The sequence below is a fragment of the Hypanus sabinus genome, chromosome 1 (assembly GCF_030144855.1).
Source record: "Hypanus sabinus isolate sHypSab1 chromosome 1, sHypSab1.hap1, whole genome shotgun sequence".
NCBI classification, from domain to species: domain Eukaryota; kingdom Metazoa; phylum Chordata; class Chondrichthyes; order Myliobatiformes; family Dasyatidae; genus Hypanus; species Hypanus sabinus.
This window is the reverse complement of record NC_082706.1, coordinates 171,000,594-171,024,108: the sequence shown is the minus strand read 5'-3', so window position 1 is coordinate 171,024,108 and position 23,515 is coordinate 171,000,594. Positions and strand designations below refer to the sequence as shown.

General features: G+C 40.5%; 1 protein-coding gene across 6 annotated transcripts in view; it reads right to left on the bottom strand.

Moving 5' to 3' along the window:
- The window catches only part of lyn (LYN proto-oncogene, Src family tyrosine kinase), a 94,946-nt gene that overhangs the window by 39,866 nt on the left and 31,565 nt on the right, over positions 1 to 23,515 (bottom strand). For all 6 annotated transcript variants that reach the window (XM_059981167.1, XM_059981162.1, XM_059981184.1 and 3 more), the window contains 6 exons: positions 20,810 to 20,864; positions 20,617 to 20,716; positions 10,609 to 10,707; positions 10,410 to 10,513; positions 10,145 to 10,294; positions 8,929 to 9,081 (listed from right to left, as the gene is read on the bottom strand). In XM_059981167.1, the coding sequence (XP_059837150.1) occupies positions 8,929 to 9,081; positions 10,145 to 10,294; positions 10,410 to 10,513; positions 10,609 to 10,707; positions 20,617 to 20,716; positions 20,810 to 20,864 (661 nt within the window). The remainder of the gene's footprint in view (positions 1 to 8,928; positions 9,082 to 10,144; positions 10,295 to 10,409; positions 10,514 to 10,608; positions 10,708 to 20,616; positions 20,717 to 20,809; positions 20,865 to 23,515) is intronic.

The window sequence follows — 23,515 nt, the reverse complement described above, 5'->3', positions numbered from 1 at the left end:
ATGCAGGTGCACCCATACATTGGCTGCCTTTACCCTTCTTGATGATAGAGGAGTTGATGTTTGAGCAACTTTGGTGAGGATCTGCTATACATTTTGTAGACTGTACACACAGCTGCCACAGTATGCTGGTAGTGGATGGAATGCATGCTTAGATTAGTGAATGGGACAACAGTCAAATATTTTCTGCTTTGTGCTGGGTGGTGTTGAGATTCTAGAGTTCTAGAGTGCACCAATCCACTGCACTCATAGTTGGTTGGAAGGGTATGAGTCTCTTGCTGCAGATTAACCAGCCTCCAAGTTTCTAGGTTGAGTTTCTGATTGATCTAGTTGAGTCTCTGCTAATGATGGAGGACTTAGTTATTCTAACACCATTGAATACAAAGGGAACTTGGATAGACTCCATTTTGGAGATGATTCTATTTCCTGCCACTGTTGTTCCTACAAGTTCTCAGGCATTAGTACATCACTATAACAGACTTCCAATCAGAGAGAGAGTAAAAAAAAAACAGCCTTCAGGCTTCTTGCTTCTGCTTCATGTCACCAATCCAATGTTGGACCCAATCTTCCAGCTTGCTTTGATTACACTATCACGCGGGATCTCGTCAAATGCCTTACCAAAGTCCATATAGATAACATTTACTGCCCTGCCTTAATTAGTCGATTAGTTTGCCTCCTCAATGAACTCAAGTCAAATTATTGAGATAGAACTTCCTCCTCATAAAGTCAAGCTGACTTTCCCAAATTAGTCCCTGTCTTTCTAAATGAACATAAATCCTGTTGCTTAGAATTTTTCAGTAATTTTCTGAAACTGGTGTAAGGTTCACCATTCTGTAGGTATGCGGCTTATCCCTGTTGACCTTCTTAAATAAAGGAATAATGTTAGCTATTTTCCAATCTTTTGGCACCTAACAAGGATGCAAAAAATAAAATCTCTATCAGAGCCCCAGTGATCTCTTTTGTTTCCCATAACAGTTTGGGACTGATCTCACTGGGCCCCAGAGAATGATCCACTCATGTTTTGAAAAAAATGAAACTTTCATCAGTATATTCCTCCCCGAACTTGATCATCCATGACTCCCTTCTTGGTAAATACAGACAAGTTAGGACCTCCTCTACAATGCCTGCTCCACACACAGATGACCTTTTTGATCTTAAAAGGAACCCACAGTTTCTCTGGCTATCCTCTTGTGCTGTAGTAGTGTGGTGGTTAGCCCGACATTACTATAGCTCGGGATGTTGTGTGGAGTTAAGAGTTCAATTCCAGTGTCTCCTGTAAAGAGTTTGTACATTGTTCCCATGGAGAATGTGGATTTTCTCCAGCTGCTCTGCTTCCTATCCCCAGTCCAAGGGCATACTGGTTAGTAGGTTAATTGGTCATTGTAAATTGTCCTGTGATTAGGCTCAGGTAAAATTTGGGGGGGGGGTGGTGTTGGTGTTGCAGCTCAAAAGGATGGAAGGGCTTGTTCTGCACTGTATCTCTAAATCTAAAATGTATAGTATGATAAATTTACAGAATTGCTTAGGATCCTCCTTAATCTTACCTGTGAAGTATATTTTATGACCTGTCTGCCCTCCTGAATTTCCTTCTTAAATGATCTTCTATACTTGCTAAATTCCTCAAGGGACTTACTTGATTACTTTTGCCTAAACAATAGGTTCTAAAGGCAACATGAGTATCCATCACTGACATTGCCCATCTCAACGCCACTATACTCTAAGCTGCGTGCGGAACAGCATCCTTTTATAAACTGGGATGGATGCCTCTGGCATATTTGCTGTAAGGTACTATTCTGTGGCAGCTTTATGTAGGTGCTGCTTGAGTGGTCTGTGGGATAACTCTGCCCATTTAAAGACCGCTCTTCACGTGCCTTAGGGGAAGGATGATTTTTCTCTGGCTGAACTCGGTGCTTAGGTCAGCATCAGGTGCTCTATTTAATTTTGTTCGTTATTTGCAGTAACACTACAACCAGCTGACTTGCTTGGCCAACGTTCAACCGCACTGAGAGATCTGGAGTCACAAACAAGCCGGACCAGAAAAGAATGGCAGGCAAACATGAGGAAATCTGCAGATGCTGGAACTTCAAGCAACACACACAAGATGCTGGTGGAACACAGCAGGCAGGCAGCATCTATAGGAAGAAGTACAGTCGACGTTTTGGGCCGAGACCTTTTGTTAGAATGGGAGGCAGGCTTCCTCTCAAAGTCATCAGTGGAAATGAACAGGTTTTACAACAATCCAGTAATTTTTTTTATTGATACCAATTATGATTTTTAAATTTCTGTATTATTAAAAGACTTTAAATTTTGTGCCTGTGATGTTGAAATTCAATCTCTAGATTGCTGTATCCAGGTCTCCGGATTACTGGTCTAGTAACTTAATCTTAAATTGCCAGCTGAAGACGGATTCTACCAAGACTAATGGTTTGATGTGCAATGGTTACTGGGTTTGTACACGCTGGAATTAAGGAGATTGACAGGGGATCTGATTACATCAGATAAGATTATTAAGGGATTGGACAAGATAGAGGCAGGAAATATGTTTCAGATGCTGGGAGAGTCCAGTACCAGAGGGCATGGTTTGAGAATAAGGGGTAGGTCATTTAGGACAGAGTTAAGGAAAAACTTCTTCTCCCAGAGAGCTGTGGGGGTCTGGAATGCACTGCCTCGGAAAGCAGTGGAGGCCAATTCTCTGGATGCTTTCAAGAAGCTAGATAGGTATCTTATGGATAGGGGAATCAAGGGATATGGGGACAAGGCAGGAACCGGATATTGATAGTAGATGATCAGCCATGATCTCAGAATGGCGGTGCAGGCTCGAAGGGCCAAATGGTCTACTTCTGCACCTATTGTCTATTATCTCTACTGTAGCAAGTACGTCAGTTCTGACAGTCTTTTAAAAAAAAACGGTTTTCTTTGTTGTGTGCAAGTCATGCAAAGAAAACCAATAACGCAAAGGAATAGTCAATGGACACAGCAAACGGAAATGTACAATGTCGTTTTATGCACTGCACCAGTTGTAACAACAATCTCAAAAGGAAGAGCTTCACCCAGTAGACTCGTCAACTTCCCTACACAACTCAGGGGAAACATCCTGTCCTTCAGACTGCTCTGCGCATTTGATGTCTAAGCTTCCTGGAATACCAGTTGCTTTACCAATGATAGCATGTTGTGAAATCAACAGTGACTGCTCAGATGTGATTTCATCCTGATCTCAAATTAGGGAAGAAACAGCCAGAATATAAGTCACTTGAACTAATGAAATATTGAACTATTCGGGAAAATTATAGAACGGTCAAATTTAAAACTTCATCCATGTTCCATTTGAATGGATTATCTGAGTCCATGGTTTTTCATTACTGAATTTTTAAAATCTACTGAGCTACACATTAAAACATTGAACTGTGTATAAAATGTCATCTTTTTAGTGATTTTTAATATAAATATTACCCCATAACCTAATTGTTTTGCATCTGTTTAAGTAGCTGCATTATATTCACCTTATAGTTTTCAATATTCAACAATCAATACTTAGCAATCTGCTCAACCTGAGCAAGAAAGTTAGCAAATAAATAGTGAAAAAGCTGAACTGCGTCATATTTATTTAAAAGAAATGGCCATTCCTTTAATACATGAGGCAAGACAATATTTCATGCTATATAAGATTAGTTAGTGTATATCTATATATACGCTGAGGCAGCAGTATGAACAGTTTATTTCAGACAAGCGTTTTATTACTCCCCCAGTGTGCCAGCAGTAAATTAGGTTTAATCATCTCCCCCCCCCCCATGTATTTACAGTCTATTTGAGCTAAAGATGACATTATAATCCGTGACCAAGTCCAAAAATACCAGCTACTGGGTCCTTTCATAGGAATTAGATTTCAGCTTATTCTGTCTCCAGAGTGGTTGATCTTTTTCCAGTCTTTTCAATTTCATGGCAAGTAGTAAGAAATATAGTCCTGAACTTCTGATAACATTGAACATTAATTATATTTTCTCTGACACCTAGCTCACTGCCCTGCCCATCCAACATGGTACGTATTCTATATGTAAACTTAATAGTCATGAGGTAATATATTCACAGTTGTTCTCCTTGTTTGCTGAAAGATTAGATACAAAAGGCCTAAAATCAAATGGGCAGATTTTTTACTCTGTCACTGCATTACAAAGCACAGTCCTCTTATGTACATATCACACCTAGAAACCAAGTTCCAAGTCATCAATGATTCTTAAATTGTAACGGAAACTCTTCCATGAAACCTTCGGTAGAAAAAGGACCATCAGCAGCTTGCCTCTACCACACAACACATGACAATCCAGATACTAAAAATGACCTTCCGTATCTCACCAGTGACCTCTGTGACGAAAGACACCAAAGACAAAATTCACAAATGTTTTCTGTTCACTAGCACATCCCTTAACCAAATGAAGTAAAGAAAGCTTCAAAATCCAGACCACTACCAAGCTACCAAGTCTATAATCGTTCGGCATGGACTAGAAGGGCCAATATGGCCTGTTTCCGTGCTGTAATTGTTATGGTTGTATGTTATAATCAAGTCTACCAAGCAGTGAACCTCATTCTCTTACATGCTTTAGAGACATGACCATTCTACAGTTGGCACCCGGAAGCACTGGTGAATTATCACTAATATTTTCTTCGCAAAATCCTCCAAGTCGGTAAAATAAGCAAACCATCCTCTGACGGGCTAACATCGCCATCTCAAGACTCTGACTGCATTTGGCCAACTCCAGTGAGTTGAACTTCACACATTGTATTCCTGATGCCAGATTCCATAACCAAGATCTCTACTCCAAGCTGCACCACAGGAAGAGATTCCCAAGAAGAGAAAATGCCTTTCCAAAGAAGTGTAGTATTCTCATATGGGAATGCCTACCCTATGACTATCTTTAAAATGGAGCATGGAGCACACCATAAGGTACTAAGCACCTTGAACCGAAGGCCATTGGCAAAGCAGGAAGTATTTGCAAAATCACAACTTTCTCACACACACCAGTAAGATCCTTCCATTCCATCTGTGGATCTCATACTGGATTCTTCATTTACCTCTGAACCTGAGAAATGGAGTGGAAACAGTTCATCTTACACCTTTATTCCTTCTACCAAAGTGCATGACCATACACTTCCCTACACTATATTCCATTTGCCCCAGCTTTGCTAAGTCTTCCAATCTCTCCAAGTCGTTCAGCAGACTCCCTGCTTCCTCAACACTATCTGCCCTTCCACCTGTCTTTGTATCAACCACAAACTTGGCCACAAAGCCATCATTTCTGTCATCCTAATCATTAACATACAACATGAAAAGAAGCGGTCCTAACACCGACCCCTATGGAGCACCACTAGTCACTGGCAGCCAACCAGGAAAAAGCCCCCTTTTATTTTCACTCTTTGCCTCCTGCCAATCAGCCAATCTTCTATAATGCTAGTATGACTCCTGTAATACCATGGACTTTTACCTTGTTTAGCAGCTCATTGTGCAGCACTTTATCAAAGGACTTCTGAAAGTCTAAGCCAACAACATCCACTGACTCTCATTTGTCTATGCTACCTGTTATGTCCTCAAAGAATTCTTACAGATTTGTCAGACAACATTTCCCTTCAAGGAAACCAACATCTTCCCTACCACTGAAGTCAGGCTAACTGGCTTATACATTTTTTTTTTGACATCGCCCTTCTTAAGGTGTGCAGTGACATTTGCAATTTTCAGTCCTACAAACCATTCCAGAATCCAGTGATTCTTCAAAGATCACTACTAATGTCTCCACAATCTCTTCAGTAACCTCTTTTAGAACCCTGGGGCATAGTCCATATGGACCAGATGACCTTTAGACCTATCAGCTTCTCAATCACTTTCTCCCTAGTAATAGCAACTACACCCACTTGTGCCTCTGACACGCTCAAATTTAAGGCATATTGCATGTGTCTTCCACAGTGAAGACTGACACAAAATACCTGTTAAGTACATGCACCATTTCTTTGTTCTCCATTACTATCACTCAGCGTCATTCTCCAGCAATCTGATGTCCACTCTCACCTCTCTTACACTCTTTATATTTCTGAAATATCTTTTGGTACCTTCTCTTTACATAATTGGGCACCTTGCATTCATATTTCATCTTTTTTCTCCTTATTGCTTTTTAAAATGCCTTCTGTAGATTTTTAAAATCTTCCCAATCCTCTAACCTCCCAGTAATTTTTTCTATACTCTATTATATACCCTCTGTTTTGCTTTTCTGCTATCTTTGACTCATCAGCCATAGTTCTGTCTTCCCCCCTGTAGAATACATCTTTGTGATGTACTTATTCTACACCTTCTGAATTGCCCTCAGAAACTCCAGCCATTGCTGTTCTGCCGTCATCCTTGTGAGTGTCTTCTTCCAATCAACTTTGGCCAGTTCCTCTCTTATGCTTCTGCAATTCCCTTTTCTCCACTGTAGTATTGATACATCTGCCTTTAGCTTCTTTCTCCCAAGGGTTCCTTTACCTTAATCTCCTTGATTAAATCTGGTTTCTTACTCAACACCCAATCCAGAATTGCCTTTTCTCTGGTGGGCTCAATCAAGAGCTACTTTAAAAAAAAATCATCTTGTAGGCATTCTACAAACTCTTTCACTTGGAATCTAGCACCAAATGGATTTTTCCAATCTACCTTCATATCGAAATCCCCCATGACTATCGTAACATTGCCCTTGTTAGATGCTTTTCTATCTCCAATTTTAATTTGTATCCTACTTTCTGGATACTGTATGGGGGCCTGTATATTATTTCCATCAAGTTCATTTTACCCTCACAGTTTCCTAACATTACCCACAAGCATTCTACATCTTTCGATCCTATGTCACCACTTTCTAAGGAGTTGATTTCATTTTTCAACCAATAGATACACCCCAACCCCTTTGTCTACCTGTTTGCCATTTCAATACAATGTATGTCCTTGGACATTAAGATCCCAACAATTATCTTCTTTCAACCACGACTCAGTTATGCTCACAATGTTATATCTGCTGATCTCTAACTGTGCTAACAGATCATCTACCTAATTCCATATACTGTGTATTCAAATGTAACACCTTCAATCCTGTATTCATCACCATTTTCAATATTGTTGTGCTGCTTCTGATGCCAGTTTAAAACTAAATGTCACCTTTCTTTGTGAAATTTTACTAATTTCTATTAATTGGTGAAATTTTAACATTTAAGTAGGAGATTTTGGAGAAAGAGGCTATCTAAGAGGACACAGCCGTAAGACAAAGAAATCAGGATTTGGCAACCAGAATAAAAACCCTATACCAAAACATCACATCACTTCCATAATAACCATGTATAAACATAGAAAACCTACAGCACAATACAGGCCCTTTGGACCACAAAGCTGTGCCAAACATGTCCCTACCTTAGAACTACCTAGGCTTACCCATAGCCCTCTACTTTACTAAGCCCCATGTATCCATCCAGGAGTCTCTTAAAAGACTATCGTTCCCACCTCCACCACCAACATCGGCAGCCCATGCCGCGCACTCACCACTCTCTGCATTAAAAAAAAACTTACCCCTGACATCTCCTCTGTACCTGCTTCCAAGCACCTTAAAAATATGCCCTCTCATGCTAGCCATTTCAGCCCTGGGGAAAAGCCTCTGACTATCCACATGATCAAAGCCACTCATTATCTTGTACATCTCTATCAGGTCACATCTCATCCTCCGTTGCTCCAAGGAGAAAAGGCCAAGTTCACTCACAACCTATTCTCATAAGGCATACTCCCCAATCCAGACCACACACTTGTAAATCTCCTCTGCACCCTTTCTATGGTTTCCACATCCTTCCTGTAGTGAGGCAACCAGAACTGAGTACAGTACTCCAAGTGGGATCGGACTAGGGTCCTATATAGCTGCAAAATTACCTCTCAGCTCTTAAATTCAATCCCATGATTGATGAAGGCCAATGCATAGTATGCCTTCTTTACCAGAGTCAACCTGTGTAGCAGTGTCCTATGGACTCGAACACCAAGATCCCTCTGATCCTTCATACTGCCAAGAGTCTTACCATCAATATATTCTGCCATCATATTTGTCCTACCAAAATGAACCGCCTCACACTTATCTGGGTTGAACTCCATCTGCCACTTCTCAGCCCAGTTTTGCATCCTATCAATGTCCATCTGTAACCTCTGACAGCCCTCCACACTATCCACAACACCCCAAAATTTTGTGTCATTGGCAAATTTACTAACCCATCCTTCCACTTCATCATCCAGGTCATTTATAAAAATCACGAAGAGTAGGGGTCCCAGAACAGATCCCTGAGGCACACCACTAGTCACTGGCCCCCATGCAGAATATGACCTGTCTACAACCACACTTTGCCTTCTGTGGGCAAGCCAGTTCTGGATCCACAAAGCAATGTCCCCTTGGATCCCGTGCCTCCTTACTTTCTCAATAAACCTTGCATGGCGTACCTTATCAAATGCCTTGCTGAAATCCATATAGTATACACTACATCTATATCTCTACCTTCATCAATGTGTTTAGTCACATCTTCAAAAAATTGAATCAGGCTCATAAGGCATGACCTGCCCTTGACAAAGCCATGCTGGCTATTCCTAATCATATTATACCTCTCCAAATATTCATAGATCCTGCCTCTCAGGATCTTCTCCATCAACCTACCAACCACTGAAATCAGACTCATCTTCTGTATTTAACCTTGCCATAGCAAATTGGAATAAGCTTCCCAAAAACATTGAACGACCTGGTTTAAGATAAACCTCAAAATGGTAATAATATACATAGTTAATTGTATAATGGACTACAAAGTAGTAGTCCATACTTCATATTTTATTCTAAAAAACAGAACATTTTCATTTGGATCAATTTTTTAAAGACATTTATGGCATTAATCCAGTCTACATACCCATCCATACTTCTCCAAACTGTCCAGCTCCAAGTTTCTTAACTAACTTCACAGATTCTCGAGGAATTTCCCAAGCATCTTTATCCCATGGTTTTTGTGGCTTAGGACTAAGACAGGGTGATCCAAGTTTCCGGCACAGGCCATCAGACTGTTCTGATGAGTAAAACAATGAATAATCAATTAGTTTATTCTGAAGTATCTTTTATAGTTGCTGCAACCTCAGTTGTCAGCTTCATTGTAAGGTTCCCACAACTTTGCAGTGAGTGAAGAACATTCTTCAGAATAAAATAAATACCGTTTATAGATACATACATTTCTGTATGCAGTAGATTATTCATGGGATTGTTAGTAGAAACCTAATCAGCCCATAATTTTTTTTGAGAAAAAGAGGAGTAGTTAGAGAGGTACTCTGGCCTTGATTTGACTGCCTTTTAGTGGGAAATTCTTCTCCATCTCCTCCCGACCACCCTGCCCCACCCTTCCCCATGTTGGCAAGAACTCTTAGTACGTGATCAGATTTTCTTGCACAGTATTTCCCTCCATAACCTTTGGGAATCTCAGGACCCTCATACAAAGAAGCACAAACACAGATGTTCAGTTTTTCCTGAGGTGTGCTCACAGCAATTTCCTGTCTGTGTCCCAGTGATGAACTTGTTTTGGAGTCTGGTGGAAAATTGCCAGCTGGGATTATATTGGGGAACTTGTCTCCTGAACCTGCACAGATTCAGCAACCCCATTCACTTCAATGGAAAGGAATAGCTACTATGGAAATGATTATTTCAGGTAACCTATTTAAATGCAATTTAAATTTAAAATAAATGTAATTTAATTATTTAGTACATTACTGTTTTTTTAAACTTACATTCTTTAAAGTAAAGCATATATTTTTAACAACACCATTTGAAAACTTTGTATTTGAAAGTTAGTAAATATAAAAATTCACCAGTATGAATTTTGTCTGACATCTTCGACAGTCTATCAGATATCTGGGAGTATGGTTTAGCCAACTTTCAGATTGTATATCAGCAAAATGTATTCAAGCCAAGAATAGATGGGCAAATTAGAAACAAAATGAACATGTTTCAGTTCAAACAAAAAAATGGGCAAACACGTTTTGGAATTTTATCTACTTAAATAATTATTTCAAGCCTTGGATTTGTTTCAGATGCATACAGTAACATTGCAGTTATAAAATAAACTATCTGTTATCACTTACTTTGATAATGTTTAATTAGCTGATTCAGGTCAGTAAACATAATTCGAGGAGAAATGTAAAATCCTCCATTATCCAAACATCGAATCTTGTAGTGTTTAACCACATCACCCATTTGAGGGTCAGCATCTCTCATTGACAGTGAGTAGCTACCTAATAAACAAGACAAAAGAGAGGTTATATGTAACACAAGTCATATTGTGTTAAAATAACATTAAAACGTGCTTCCTCTGTGAGATGAAAACTGCAGACAAAGTTATGGTCATACCTTTTGATGTTTCACTCTCCCGAATGAGGAATGAACCAGGTTTATTTCCAGGTGCTAACAACTGTCTTTCTGAATCTTTGCGGCTGATATCCTTGAAGAACCACCTCAAAAATAACAAGAGTGTGAACATATAATTTGCATGTAATGTTAACCAAAAATGAATTGCACTTTCTTGAAGTTCAAAAAAGTAACAACATACTCCTCAGTTTCCAGCGTGTTGACCACTGCTACGTAATTACTTGGAATAAATCCCTCTTTCCTAGTTGCTAAGGACTTGGCTTTCCACCACTCACCATGCCTGGAAAAGAAATAATAGCGTAGTACAATGTTAAGTGTTAAGACATGGATTGTACCATTTTATGCATAAGTAAATGCGAGATTAACCTTCAACGATACATACTGTTTTTTCAGACACGGAAATCTAATAGTCAGGTGGAACAGCCTGAAGCAAGTTTTGGTCCAATCAGCACTAAATTCACCCTCAAGTTCTGCAATGGTGAAGTGAATCTCATTGACAAGAATAAGGAGATGTCAAGATGTGTTGAACGTTTCTCACAGCTTTACAGCAACCTACTAGACATTTCAAGTGGTGTGTCTGGTCACTTCTATTATAAATCTAATACCACAATTAGACTGTGACCTCTGGCCAAGTAACATAGCAAGGCTCTAGCATCACAAGTCATAGGTGAAATGGCTAGTCTACTATATTATCATTATCTCCTCACACTACAATGGTAGCAAGTGGTGGTAACTGAAAACATATGTGTGGGTAGAAAGAGGTTTGGAGCAAGGATCAAGAGAAAGATTTAAAGGGATTCCCTTGTAAAATCAACCATGGTGCCACTGAGTTCCTTCTTAGCTGTAGCAATCCAGGTCCCAGTTTCACGAAAGCCTTCTTTTGCCATAAGGAAACTGCACCTTTCATTTGAAAAAATGACATTAAAACATGTTTTATTGTCACTGTTCCTCTAGACCAAGGTGTGTGTAATCGCATAGAACTCACACACACAACACAAGGCAGTATTAGCACAAATAAATTAACAAATAATAAGTTACATTTCTGAGACAAGTAAAAATGTAAACAATATAACACTACAGGAATGTCATACATGATGGAACCTGGGTGATGATAGTGAGTTCAGTGCCTTTACAGCTTGGGGAAGAAGCCATCTCCTATTGTAACATCCTGATGGTAAGGGGTTGTTGGATGGATGGGAGGGCTCATGGATAATGCTAAGTTCCCTGCATGCGTAGCACTCTTGATAAATATTTCTGATGGGTGAAAGAGAGACCCTGATGATCTTCTCAGCAGTCCTCTCGATCCTTTGTAGGGACTTGCAGTCAGGTGCTTTGCAGTTCCCATACTAGGTGGTGAGGTGGTGATGCAGTTGGTCAGGACACGCACAGTGGGGCTGCTGTGAAACTAGGTTTAGACTGTTTGGTGGGGTGGAAGGGAGCCTCACTCATCTCAATCTCCTCAGAAAGTGGAGACACCACTGTGCTTTCTTGACCGAAGAGGTGGTGTTGAGGGACCAGATGATGCCGTCTGTTATGTGCACTTTCAGAAGCTTGGTGCCCCTAACTCTCTCCACAGACGAGCCCTTTAATGTGCAGTGAGGAGTGGGTCAGCGTGCACCTTCCTAAAGTCCACAATCTCTTTGGTCTTGACCATGTTGAGACTCAAGTTGTTATGCTCACTCCATTGAACTGCCACCCACACACAGAGCAATCTCTGAGTTTTTGATCAAAAGGTCTCATAAAGCATTGCACTGTGCACAAAAATTGTCAACATCCTTGAATAACTTCTGATAAATATCTACTGGTTTTGTTATTTTTGGTGCAATTCTAAACTTGATTTCAAATTATGTAGGGATTTACAAAGTGAAATACATAATGTTGATGATAGTCTCTGAGAAAGGCTAATTTTCGAATATTTATTTCTATGAAGAGAAAAAGGACATGATTCAGCACAGCATTCAAATGGCTAGAGATCAAACCCATGTGATATACCGACATTTGACAATTCAGTTGGTGTCAAAAGGAAATACGTTGCTAGTCAGGAAATTCCTGACACCTCACGAAAGCTTATGTGCATGTGCATCTATTTGTATACATATATTTAAATATGTAGAATCACACATATTTGAATGTTGGAATAAGTGGGTCAACAGTGAATAAGAACTAACAAGGCTGCTGTTCCCTACACCTACAAGGGTTTTTAGTACTGAATTACCTTTAGCATAATAAAATGCAAATCAATTTTGGGAGTACATGACGAATGCTATCAGGAGGATTAGGAGAAGTTACAAAAAATTATGGTCAGAACTTTGAAGCACTTTGAGAGTTAGGGAAGGAAGTGGCTAAGCCAGTTTCATGCTTTCTTAAAATAACTTGGGTGTCAAATCTTTTCTCTTCCTCTTTTCCAACTCTGTGTACAAGTCATGGCATCAAAGCAGACGGTACAGAGTGCCCCCCCCCACCCTGCAGCCCATTAATAAAATTTATCAATCAGCAATTTTAAGCACGGGTAGATGATTGGAAATCACAGATGAAGTCACTGCATGTGAAACAGTGCATGTCTGGCTTCGGACAAAATTTGCTCAATTTTCCAGAGAACACACAACCTTATACAGTAAAAGGTGCCATTTGCCTTTGTAATTCCCATTTGCAGATGCTGTGATAGAGCACAGTATGTAAAAGCAAAATGACTTGTATCTGTTCCTGCTGTACACGGGAGGCAAGGACAGACTTGCAAAGGTATTTAAAAGCAGAATAAATGCATTGGGATCATCACCTCTGTTTTGACCCAAACAAATCTGATATGAGTTATGAAACATGTGTACTGGAGTGATTTTATTGAATGGCTCAATAAAGTGAGCTATAGAAAAAGTACTAAAACACCCTGCTCAAATAACTGGAAGATGCCATTTTTCTATTGATTATTTTTGTAAAGATAAATTGTGCAACTACTTTAAATCAAGTGGAACAGTGCAATATTGAGTTACTTGTTATGTCTTTTACACCATGACATAAGAATAGAATAGACATGAGATTCAGGTCATTTCGCCCTTCAAACCTTTCGCACCATTCAATCTGATCAGAGCTGATTTATCTGAGGTCTCATTTCCACTTCTGTGCAAGGTTCCATTAGCCCTCAATTGCCCATCTTTCAAAAATAATTATCTATCACATCTTGAATGAGATAGCCTCTTTGGTTGATTTACATAGAGAATTTCAAACATTTATCACCCTCTGTGAGAAGGGGTTCCTATGTGTTTTGATTTTAAGAAATATCTAAACAAGTATCCTGCCTTGTCTATTTTGGGTCTTCATTTTATAATGAGGTCACCACTCATTTTTCTAAGCCCCAAAGACTACAAAACTGGTGTACTTGAGAAAGCAAGCTAATAAAGACCAGACTGGATAAGGACAATAGATTTCCTTCTCCAAGGGGTATCAATGAATCAGATTTACTTTACCACCAATCTAGTTGATTTTGTGATACTAGTTGTGAAATTTGCTTTTCATTCTGAATTTTCTTAACTATTCACCCATTGTTCTTTTCCTAATTCCATGGAATATAAATCTAGCCAATGATGAGATGAGGGTGACATTCTCAGCTCAGAATTAATTAATTTGCCAGGGTTTACTCAGTCATGGTATCTGAGGTCAGTGTATTTTTCGAATTTGAATGAGGAACAGATATTTTTCCTGCTTTTCTTTTGTTCTTACTTCCCAACAGCTTTGTAACCCCACCCAGACTTTGTACAACAGTTCAACTTTCATTTACTCTCTGCAGGCACATTGGCAAAAAAAAAACTGCTTGCAAGTTAGTTTTCGTGATTTCAGGGAAGAATTACAGTACTATATAGGAGTCAGGTCCAGTGCAACTTGATCTTTCACATCACAGAAACCTGCCTTCCCTCCATGAACAGTAAGCAAGACATGCTTTTTAATAGAGCAACTCCAATTTTCTTGGACTCACTACTGCGATATGGAATAGATAAACTTCTCAGCCTCACACCAATCATGGTAGTCATAGCTTTCATTCACAATCCCATTCAGTTGGATAGGATAATTTTCATCAAGGATGCAAATTTAACTGCTTTTGTTTACTTTGTTGTATATTTATTTCTTTAATTGATTGATATTAGGTGTTTTAGAATAATTTATTTTAAAATTTATATCTATTTCAAATGAGCAGGGAAATGTCTGTGGTCAAACTATCCTGGGGCTAAGTCTCCAGTTCTCCTACCTGAGACCTAGTCACTGCTCAAGAACCAATCCCTGCTTTGTCGAATGCCTGAGCCAGTAAGACCTCTGGGCCACAAAGGATTAGTGCAGCCATTGGGCAGTGCTGAGCACAATACATGTCATTATAAAGTAAATTAGATTGCACGGTACTTCCCAGAAAAAATGCAAACAGTCTAGTGTATCATCATGTGGACAGGCAACATCATTAGTGAGATTATGTTAGATGAAAAATACAGAGGAAAACAGTTGAGTGCAAACAAATGGTGCAATTATTCCGTCATGAGAGGCCGTACACAACAAAAAAACCAGCAAGCCGTTTCTGAGCAAACAGCACAGATTGTCAGGCAATTTGTTCAGGCTTCTGTGATGTTAATGTTGGGATGAAAGGCACACGGGATGAAAGCAAAATTGTTGTTCGCTGAAGAAACAAAGGCTCTAGGGTGCCTTTCTACATTCTACACAAAACCAAATTTAGAGTTTGATAGGGGTAGCCCTCCACCTGGACCAGAGAGCAGCAACGCAGGGATATCCTCTGAAAGAAATGAATGGAATTGGATTTATTCCTAGTTAATTTGAAAGTGTGAACTCCAACATATTCCAGTGAAGAAATAAAGACTAATGGACTCTAAAATTTGGAAATACTAATCTCATCACTTTTTTCTATTTGCACGGGATTTTCAGTGTAATTTATTTCTTTCAATACTACTATCATTTAGTATTGTTAACTGCTGGATTAACTAAACTGCTTTCAACCTCAAACTGAGAATTAATTTGTTCCCGATCAGCAAAAGGGTCCTTAACATGATTATAGCTAGGGGGTGGTGGTAGTGTGGACAAGCTCCCACTCACTACCTATTAAATGGCGTGCACCTCAAATAGCCTCTGACAACCAAGTCCAGCTCCTGACTTTCATGTGTGGCTCATCTACTAGACCCAGTGAGGGTGTTTCTACTGAGAGGAGAAGAGGCAAAGGCGGGTTACTGGCACCCTAAAATCAAACACGAGGAACTCTGCAGATGCTGGAAATTCAAGCAACACACACAGAATGCTGGTGGAACGCAGCAGACAAGGCAGCATCTATAGGGAGAAGCATTGTTGACGTTTTGGGCCGAGACCCTTCGTCAGGACTAACTGAAAGAAAAGATAGTAAGAGATTTGGAAGTAGGAGGGGGAGGGGAAAATGCAAAATTCTAAGAGAAGACTGGAGGGGGTGGGATGAAGCTGAGAGCTGGAAAGGTGATTGGCAAAAGGGCTACAGAGCTGGAGAAGGGAAAGGATCATGGGACGGGAGGCCTAGGGAGAAAGAAAGGGGGAGGGGAGCACCAGAGGGAGATGGAGAACAGGCAGAGTAATGGGCAGAAAAAGAGAAAAAAAAAGGAGGGGGGAAAACTAAATATATCAGGGATGGGGTAAGAAGGGGAGGAGGGGCATTAACAGAAGTTAGAGAAGTCAATGTTCATGCCATCAGGTTGGAGGCTACCCAGCCAGTACCTATGCTCTGTCTGCCAGAGAAAGCAGGATCTCCCAGTGGCCACACATTTTAATTCCACGTCCCATTCCCATTCTGATATGTTTATCCATGGCCTCCTCTACTGTCAAGATGAAGCAACGCTCAGGTTGGAGGAACAACACTTTATATACCGGCTGGGTAGCCTCCAACCTGGTGGCATGAACATTGATTCAAGATTCAAAAACTTTATTGTCATTCTAACTGTACATCAGCTCTGCAGGGCAGAATGAGACAGTGTTTCCCAGGAACAGTGCAATCATAACATAACAAATGCAACACTAAATAATAAACATAACAATAAAAAGTAAAACACAACAGCCACATGTCAGTTAAAAACAAGTTATCAGTGTCCAATGCAAGTTAAGAGTGTCCAAAGCAGAGTCAGGTAGAGCAGCTATTTAGCAGTCTGACTGCCTGTGGGAGGAAGCGGTTTAGTAGCCTTGTGGTTTTAGTTTTGATGCTCCTGTAATGTTTACCTGATGACAGAAGAACAATAAGTTCATGGCAAGGGTGTGAGGGGTCTTTAATGATGTACCGTGTCTTCTGGAGGCATCGACTCTGAAAGAGGTCTTGGACAGAAGGTAGGGAGACCCCAATAACCTTCTCTGCTCCCCTAACCACCCTCTGCAAGGCTTTTTTGTTGGCAGCACCGCAGCTGGAGTACCAGGTTGTGATGCAAAAGGTCAGCACACTCTCAACCACTCCTCTGTAGAACGTAGTTAAGATGTTAGTGGGGAGTGATGCTTGTTTAAGTTCCCTCAGAAAGTGCAATTTCTGCTGGGCTCATTTCACAATCCCAGTGGTGTTCCTGGACCAGGTGAGATTGTCCAAGATCTGCACCCCAAGGAACTTGATGTTTTCCACTCTCTCCACTGTGGAGCCGCTGATGTTGAGGGGTGTGTGCTCAGGCTGAGACCGTCTGAAATTGACGATCATCTCCTTGGTTTTGGTGACATTAAGCATCAAGTTGTTGTCACTGCAACAGCTCTCTAAGTGTTTAACACCCTCCCTATACATTTTTGCTGATGAGCCCCACCACTGTGGTATCAACAGCAAATTTAATGATCAGGTTCTCCTTGAATCTGGCTACACAGTCACGTGTTAGCAGTGTAAACAGCAGTGGGCTAAGCACACAGCCTTGTGGGGATCCAGTGCTTAGTGTGATGGAGTCAGAGATGTTCCTGCCAACACGGACTGACTGTGGTCTCTCTGTCAAGAAATCCAGAATCCAGTGACACATTGCAGTGTTAAGGCCAAGCAGCGACAGTTTCTCCATTAGTCTCTACGGGATGATGGTATTGAACGCTGAACTGAAATCAATGTACAGGATTCTGACATAAGTGTCTTTATTGTCCAAGTGAGAGAGAACTGTGTGCAGTGTGGTGGATATTGTGTCCTCCGTAGAGCGATTTGGACGATAAGCAAACTGTAGAGGATCCAGCGATGAGGGAAGGCTGGCTGTGATATGAGGCTTGACAGGCCGTTCAAAACATTTCATCACTATGGGGGTCAGGGCGACGGGACGGTAATCATTCAGACAGGCTACAACTGATTTGACAATTTGACAATTGACTTCTCTAACTTCCATTAATGTCCCTCCTCCCCTTCTTACCCATCCCTGATATATTTAGTTTTTTTCCACCCTCCCTTTTTCTCTCTCTTTCTGCCCATCACTCTGCCTGTTCTCCATCTCCGTTTGGTGCTCCCTCCCCCTTTCTTTCTCCCTAGGCCTCCCGTCCCATGATCCTTTCCCTTCTCCAGCTCTGTATCCCTTTTGCCAATCACCTTTCCCATTTTCCCCTCCCTCTCCTACTTTCAAATCTCTTACTATCTTCCCTTTCAGTTAGTCCTGACGAAGGATCTCGGCCCAAAACGTCGACAGTGCTACTCCCTACAGTAGCCTGGCCTGCTGCGTTCCACCAGCATTTTGTGTGTGATACCCCAAAATTAGTCACTTTAGGCAGGTGGGGTTTGTCATCCATAGTTGGCAGCTTATTTAGGAGAAGGAAAACTCTGATGTCAAACCTCAAACAAGAGAAAATCTGCAGATGCTGGAAATCCAAGCAACAGACACAAATTGCTGGAGGAACTCAGCAGGCCAGGCAGCATTTATGAAAAATAGTGCAGTCGACGTTTTGGGCCGAGACCCTTCAGCAGGACTCAAATCTCTGCTGCCTCGTGGCTGTACCCTCTCACAGGGAAAGCTATTTGAGTGAACCCCGAGGAAAAATCCAGAGCTGGAGTCCCTAAGGCTGTCTTACAATGAGCTCAAAGCTGACTGGCGATGCCGGTCACGCCACTGGTGCCAAATTGGATCAGCCTCTGCCAGTCCTTTGAATTCATCTGCTGTGTGGAGGGGGGAGTCTGCTACATGTTCTCCATATCATATCGCCTTGCATAACACAGACAGCAGGATTGCAACATCCATGGTCAATCCCAATCAGTGGAGGGCCCCAGTGAGGAAAGATGAATTCCACACAGTCAGTGTGTTGTGCTTCATCTGAACTTCTGACAAGGCCATCATTTTAACATCCATTCCTCATTATCATCAAGGCAATGGTGAGCTGCCTTAGACCATTACTGTCCTTATGATGAAGGAACTCCCCCAGTGCTACTGTTCCTATAATGAAGATAGAGCTTTTCTTGGGAGGTCAATTTAAGGCGGTGACTTTTCCCTGTCTGTTCTGAGTGTTATATCTAAAGTCCTGGAAGAATATTAAAATATGCTAATGCCTGGGTGATATTCTCATATCCTTCCAGGAGGACTTTAGATGTAGGCATAATACTTCCCCTGGCCATGGTGTCCAGAAACTTTAATAAAATAGTAGACTGGCTATTTATGATCAGTAATGAGAAAAAAAGTCATTTCCCAGAAAGAAGTGAATCTTTGGAATTTTCTAGCTGGGAGGCATATGGAGATTGCCAGTAAATTCAAGGCCTATCAGTAGATGTTTGCATAAAGTTTATAGATTAGTGTAGAAACATTACACTGATTTAAAATAATACAGTCTTTAATGCAGAGCAGGCATTCCCTATTTCTGTTCTCTATGCTCTTTTTAAAAAATAATTTATTGAATTAGTCCAATGCTCTCAGGAGGAGAGCATTGGACAATCTAACTTGCTATTGTAGTTTTAGCCTCATTTTTGCACTCAGCCTTCATTGATAGTGGGAACGTTCACCAAAATCATTCTTCCCATTTAGTGGAAGAACATAACCCATTTTGCTGAATTTTCATCAGTTTGATTGACTGTAGGATCTCTTTGCTATGACTATTTTTTTTTGCTTTTTAGTAACAAAACTCTCTTGGAAATTTGTTCATTTCAACCTCTCATCATTCTAATGTCAAGAGATCCATACACAGCATTTCCGATGCAGGTGTCACTGTGGTTAAATATAATTGGAGCAAGATGTCACTATACTCCTGTATTATTAGCATATACATATTCCTGAGATGTAGTTTCACCATCAAGGCACCTCATTCAAGACAGATCTCACTGCACTTTGGATGCACTTCTACCATTTCTTACTGAAGCATGATTGAAGCACCAGGCTTGTTGACAATGGTGAAGCAAAGGATGTTCTGGATTAAATCATCAATGAGCTGGTGGTCATAATAGGCTAAATGATTTTGGTTACAAACAAATACACTTTCAGAAATTGTAGAGCAGAATCCATATTACAGATATTTGATGATTTAGAAATCCAGCGTCTATTGTACGTGCAGTCTGGACTGTGAGCTGAATGCAGCATGCAAGTAGAGTCCTCAGCCAGAGGCAACACGAGAGAATCTGCAGATGCTGGAAATAAATAAAAACACAACATGCTGGCAGAACTCAGCAGGCCAGACAGCATCTATGGGAGGAGGTAGTGACGACGTTTCGGGAGCCAGAGTTGGAGTTGGGATCAGGAATATTGGTAGGATTTTGACTGGACCCAACTTGGGGGCCATTTTGCTCATATTTTTTTCCACTCCCTTTAAACTTATAGCGTTTAATGGAAAGTTTATTAAACAACTGTTTAAAAAAATGAAGTAAATGTGCATTTGGGCATGAAAAGGAGTACATCCAATTATCTGGAAAATCGGCAAAGTCCCAAGGGTTCTGTGTTATTGAAACTCTACTTTATTACTTTGGATGTGCATGAAGGTAGGTAAGCTACTGACACAGCATACAGTAATTGTTAAAATACCTCTGAAGTACTTCACTTTTGACCCACATTCCCCTTTCCAAGAATACAATTGCTCTAATTGCAGTTACTAATTACTTATGTCTGGCTCTTGGGTATGGAGAGAATTGACTTTCTGTCCCCCATGGTATATGTTGCAGAAAGGGACAGTCTGCAAAAAGCAAGACAGCAGAATTACAGAGTGACGAAAATAATGTCAATGCTCCTTATTTTCTTCCTGCAGATAAGTCTAACTGAAGGAGGAAATAGCTACTTACTCTTCAAGCACCTTTAGTTTTTCACCTTTTTTGAAAGTCAGATCATCATCATGGTTTCCATCGTATGGATATAAGGCAATAACAACTTTGCCATCAGTCTCTGCTCAGACATATAAAAGGCAAGTTATTAATTTCATTCCACATCAAAAAAACAATTATCCACACTGAAAGTTTTTTTGTTATACAAGTTTACCTTCAAATTTCTGAAACTTCTGCCCAGGTAAAAGATGACTATCCTTCTTTGAATTCTGCAACAAGATATTGTTATTCAAGAATGCCAATATTCTGAATGCCAAAATGTTTAAAGTGGTGCAGCTCATTAATTCAAACCACTTCCCCAAATCAGATGATGATCATTGGATTTTGTTCCCCACATTTCAATATACAAAGCAATCAATTGATTATTAGCTTCAAATGATGTAGTAATGAGCAAGCTGCTCACAAGCTCTGCTCGGACTTAAGAAAGCATTATATCTTGTGGTATTGCAAATGGATCATCTGAATAGTTTATCCATATCACATGCATGAGAAGCATTTAAAATACAGAAGAAACGAGCATGCTTTTATATGTTTATCTGGTGTAAGTGCATTAATTCCATTCCATAGAAAATACAATTCTGTCTGCATTGCTTTTCAAATTAAAACAAGGTTGCATGATTATATTAAAATAAAGAGAAATGCAGACAATTGAGGAAAAATGTTTTCCCCTCCCAAAGCATACCTTGCTCTGCTTCAGTGATCAAGTTTGATGGGGGCACTGAAGAACTAGAGTTATAATTGCTATACTCAAAAAGTTACTACAATAAATCTCTAAAGAACTTAAACAGCAGTGCTCTGTATAATTTGACAGACTCATACTTCTAGTAACTTGCCAGTCCCATCTCCCTTGAGAGGCACATTCACACAGAGCAGGAGAAAGGTGAGGAAAATATTGCATTCATATTCTTGACGCCACTAGGCTAATACTACCACTGTCAAACAGGCTTGTCTTTCTACCTGGCAGTTAGGTCACAGAAATGCAGAGAAGCAGTGCATCAGTCTATTCTTCAAAGCTCCAATGAGAATCAAGACAGTAGAGTGTAGGCGGGAATGCCTGTACAGATCCTCATGGAAAAGCTCATTGTATTATCGGTAAATTCCAAGTGCTATCAAGGAAAGTGACATATTTCAAATCCATCCTGGATGCACAGCTCAAAGGGTTGCAGATCATATTGGCAGGCAGCAATAGATGATGGACGCTAAGTCCTACTCATTGGGCATGCTAGTAGAAGCCAGACCGAAGCTTTGCACCAGAGGAAAGCAGGCCCATTCTCATGGCAAGTTTTGTGCAGGCTTGTAGATTTTACAGTAAACAATGATTATGGCATTCAGAATTAATTGCAGGTTGGCTCTAATACAATGGCAACAGGGGTTGGAAATCAAGCTGTAAACTTCCTACCATAGGACCTTGACAATTGAATACTTATGGCAAATAAGATATATTTTATTACTTGACTTTCAGGATATAGAAGCAGGAGAGGTATATACTTCATACTAGAAGTATGAGTCTGTCAAAAGAATTTCTATTCAGTCATGTTGGCATCAAAGTGTATTACTTGGCTATTGAACACCTGTTTTTCTCCTGTTTTGGGCAAGAAGGGGGGAGGTGGGAGTGGAAAATTGGATGACATTGACCAGGTCCATCCTGCTTGATGACAAGATTGTTGTTGGTGTGGTGGAAGACAATGATGATTCAAAACACTCTTTGGAATGCAGAACAGAAATCCCTGTGGAGATCCCTGAATCACACCCAATGGTTTTTACAGTGGTGGTCCTAGTGGAGCTATCCATCATTATAAATGTCAGCAGTGTATAGACAGAGTCAGAAGACATGATCAAGTCTTTTGAAAAACAGTGGCTGATTAATGTAGAGGGCTGGATTTTGAATGGAGCCCAAGTTTCCTGGAAAATGGCACATCATTGAGCCTATGGGGAGTCTGCAGTCCTTACAAATCCTTGTCCCCTCTAAACTGATGGCCTCTGTTCTAGAATGAGCCAAAGTCCATCTTGCTCAGGCAAAAACATCAGCGTACTCCCTAATGCCCTAGTGCACGGCAGACTGGGATAGGTTAATGAGCAATGAGTTGGAGGTAGGCTCTTCAGGATGTCAATGAGCTTGACTCCCATGGGCAGCCAAGACCAAGTACATTGCTCCTCAGAGAGCGGGAGGAAGGAAAATGACTATGATTTGGGAAGGAGATCAGTGGAAACAAACCCTCCTTCCACAACACATCCATCATAGTCCACAGACACAGCTTGGGGTCGTGCAGCACATCCAGTGCAATCACTGCACATTTCCATGGCAATGAAGTAACTGGATTTATTAATGTGGCTCTATGCTCATTCTATGGCATGAGTACTAGCTTTGGGAATGGAATTTCTAAACCTATTTTTTGTAATGGAAAGGCATCAAGAAGAAAGGAGCAGGGTGAAGACAAGGAAATCCAACTCACAATGGAGGAATATAAAGCAGCATGCTCTCTGCAAGTGATGAGAAGTTCTTTCCTCCAGGCAAAGAAAACTGTGTAAAACTGGTTTTCTTGAATGGCATCAAAGGATTTGAAACTTCAAATGAAACAAAGCTCCAGTCAGATACATCATCACTTTGACTGGGCTAGCAGACATGATGGGCTGAATGGCATAGTTCATTTTACCTGCAATGATTTGATCAAGATGAAAGCCCATTGGAGAATGGCATGGTAAGTGGTGTCAAAGTCCTGGAACATGTTTAACCAAACAGAATGCTGTTTGGGATTAGGCCTTTTTTTAAAATCACAGTGGAAGGTGCAGCCACAGATTAAAGTGCTTGCATGGCATTACAGAGGAGATGGGTGATTGAAAAATGGTACAACTTGTTTTC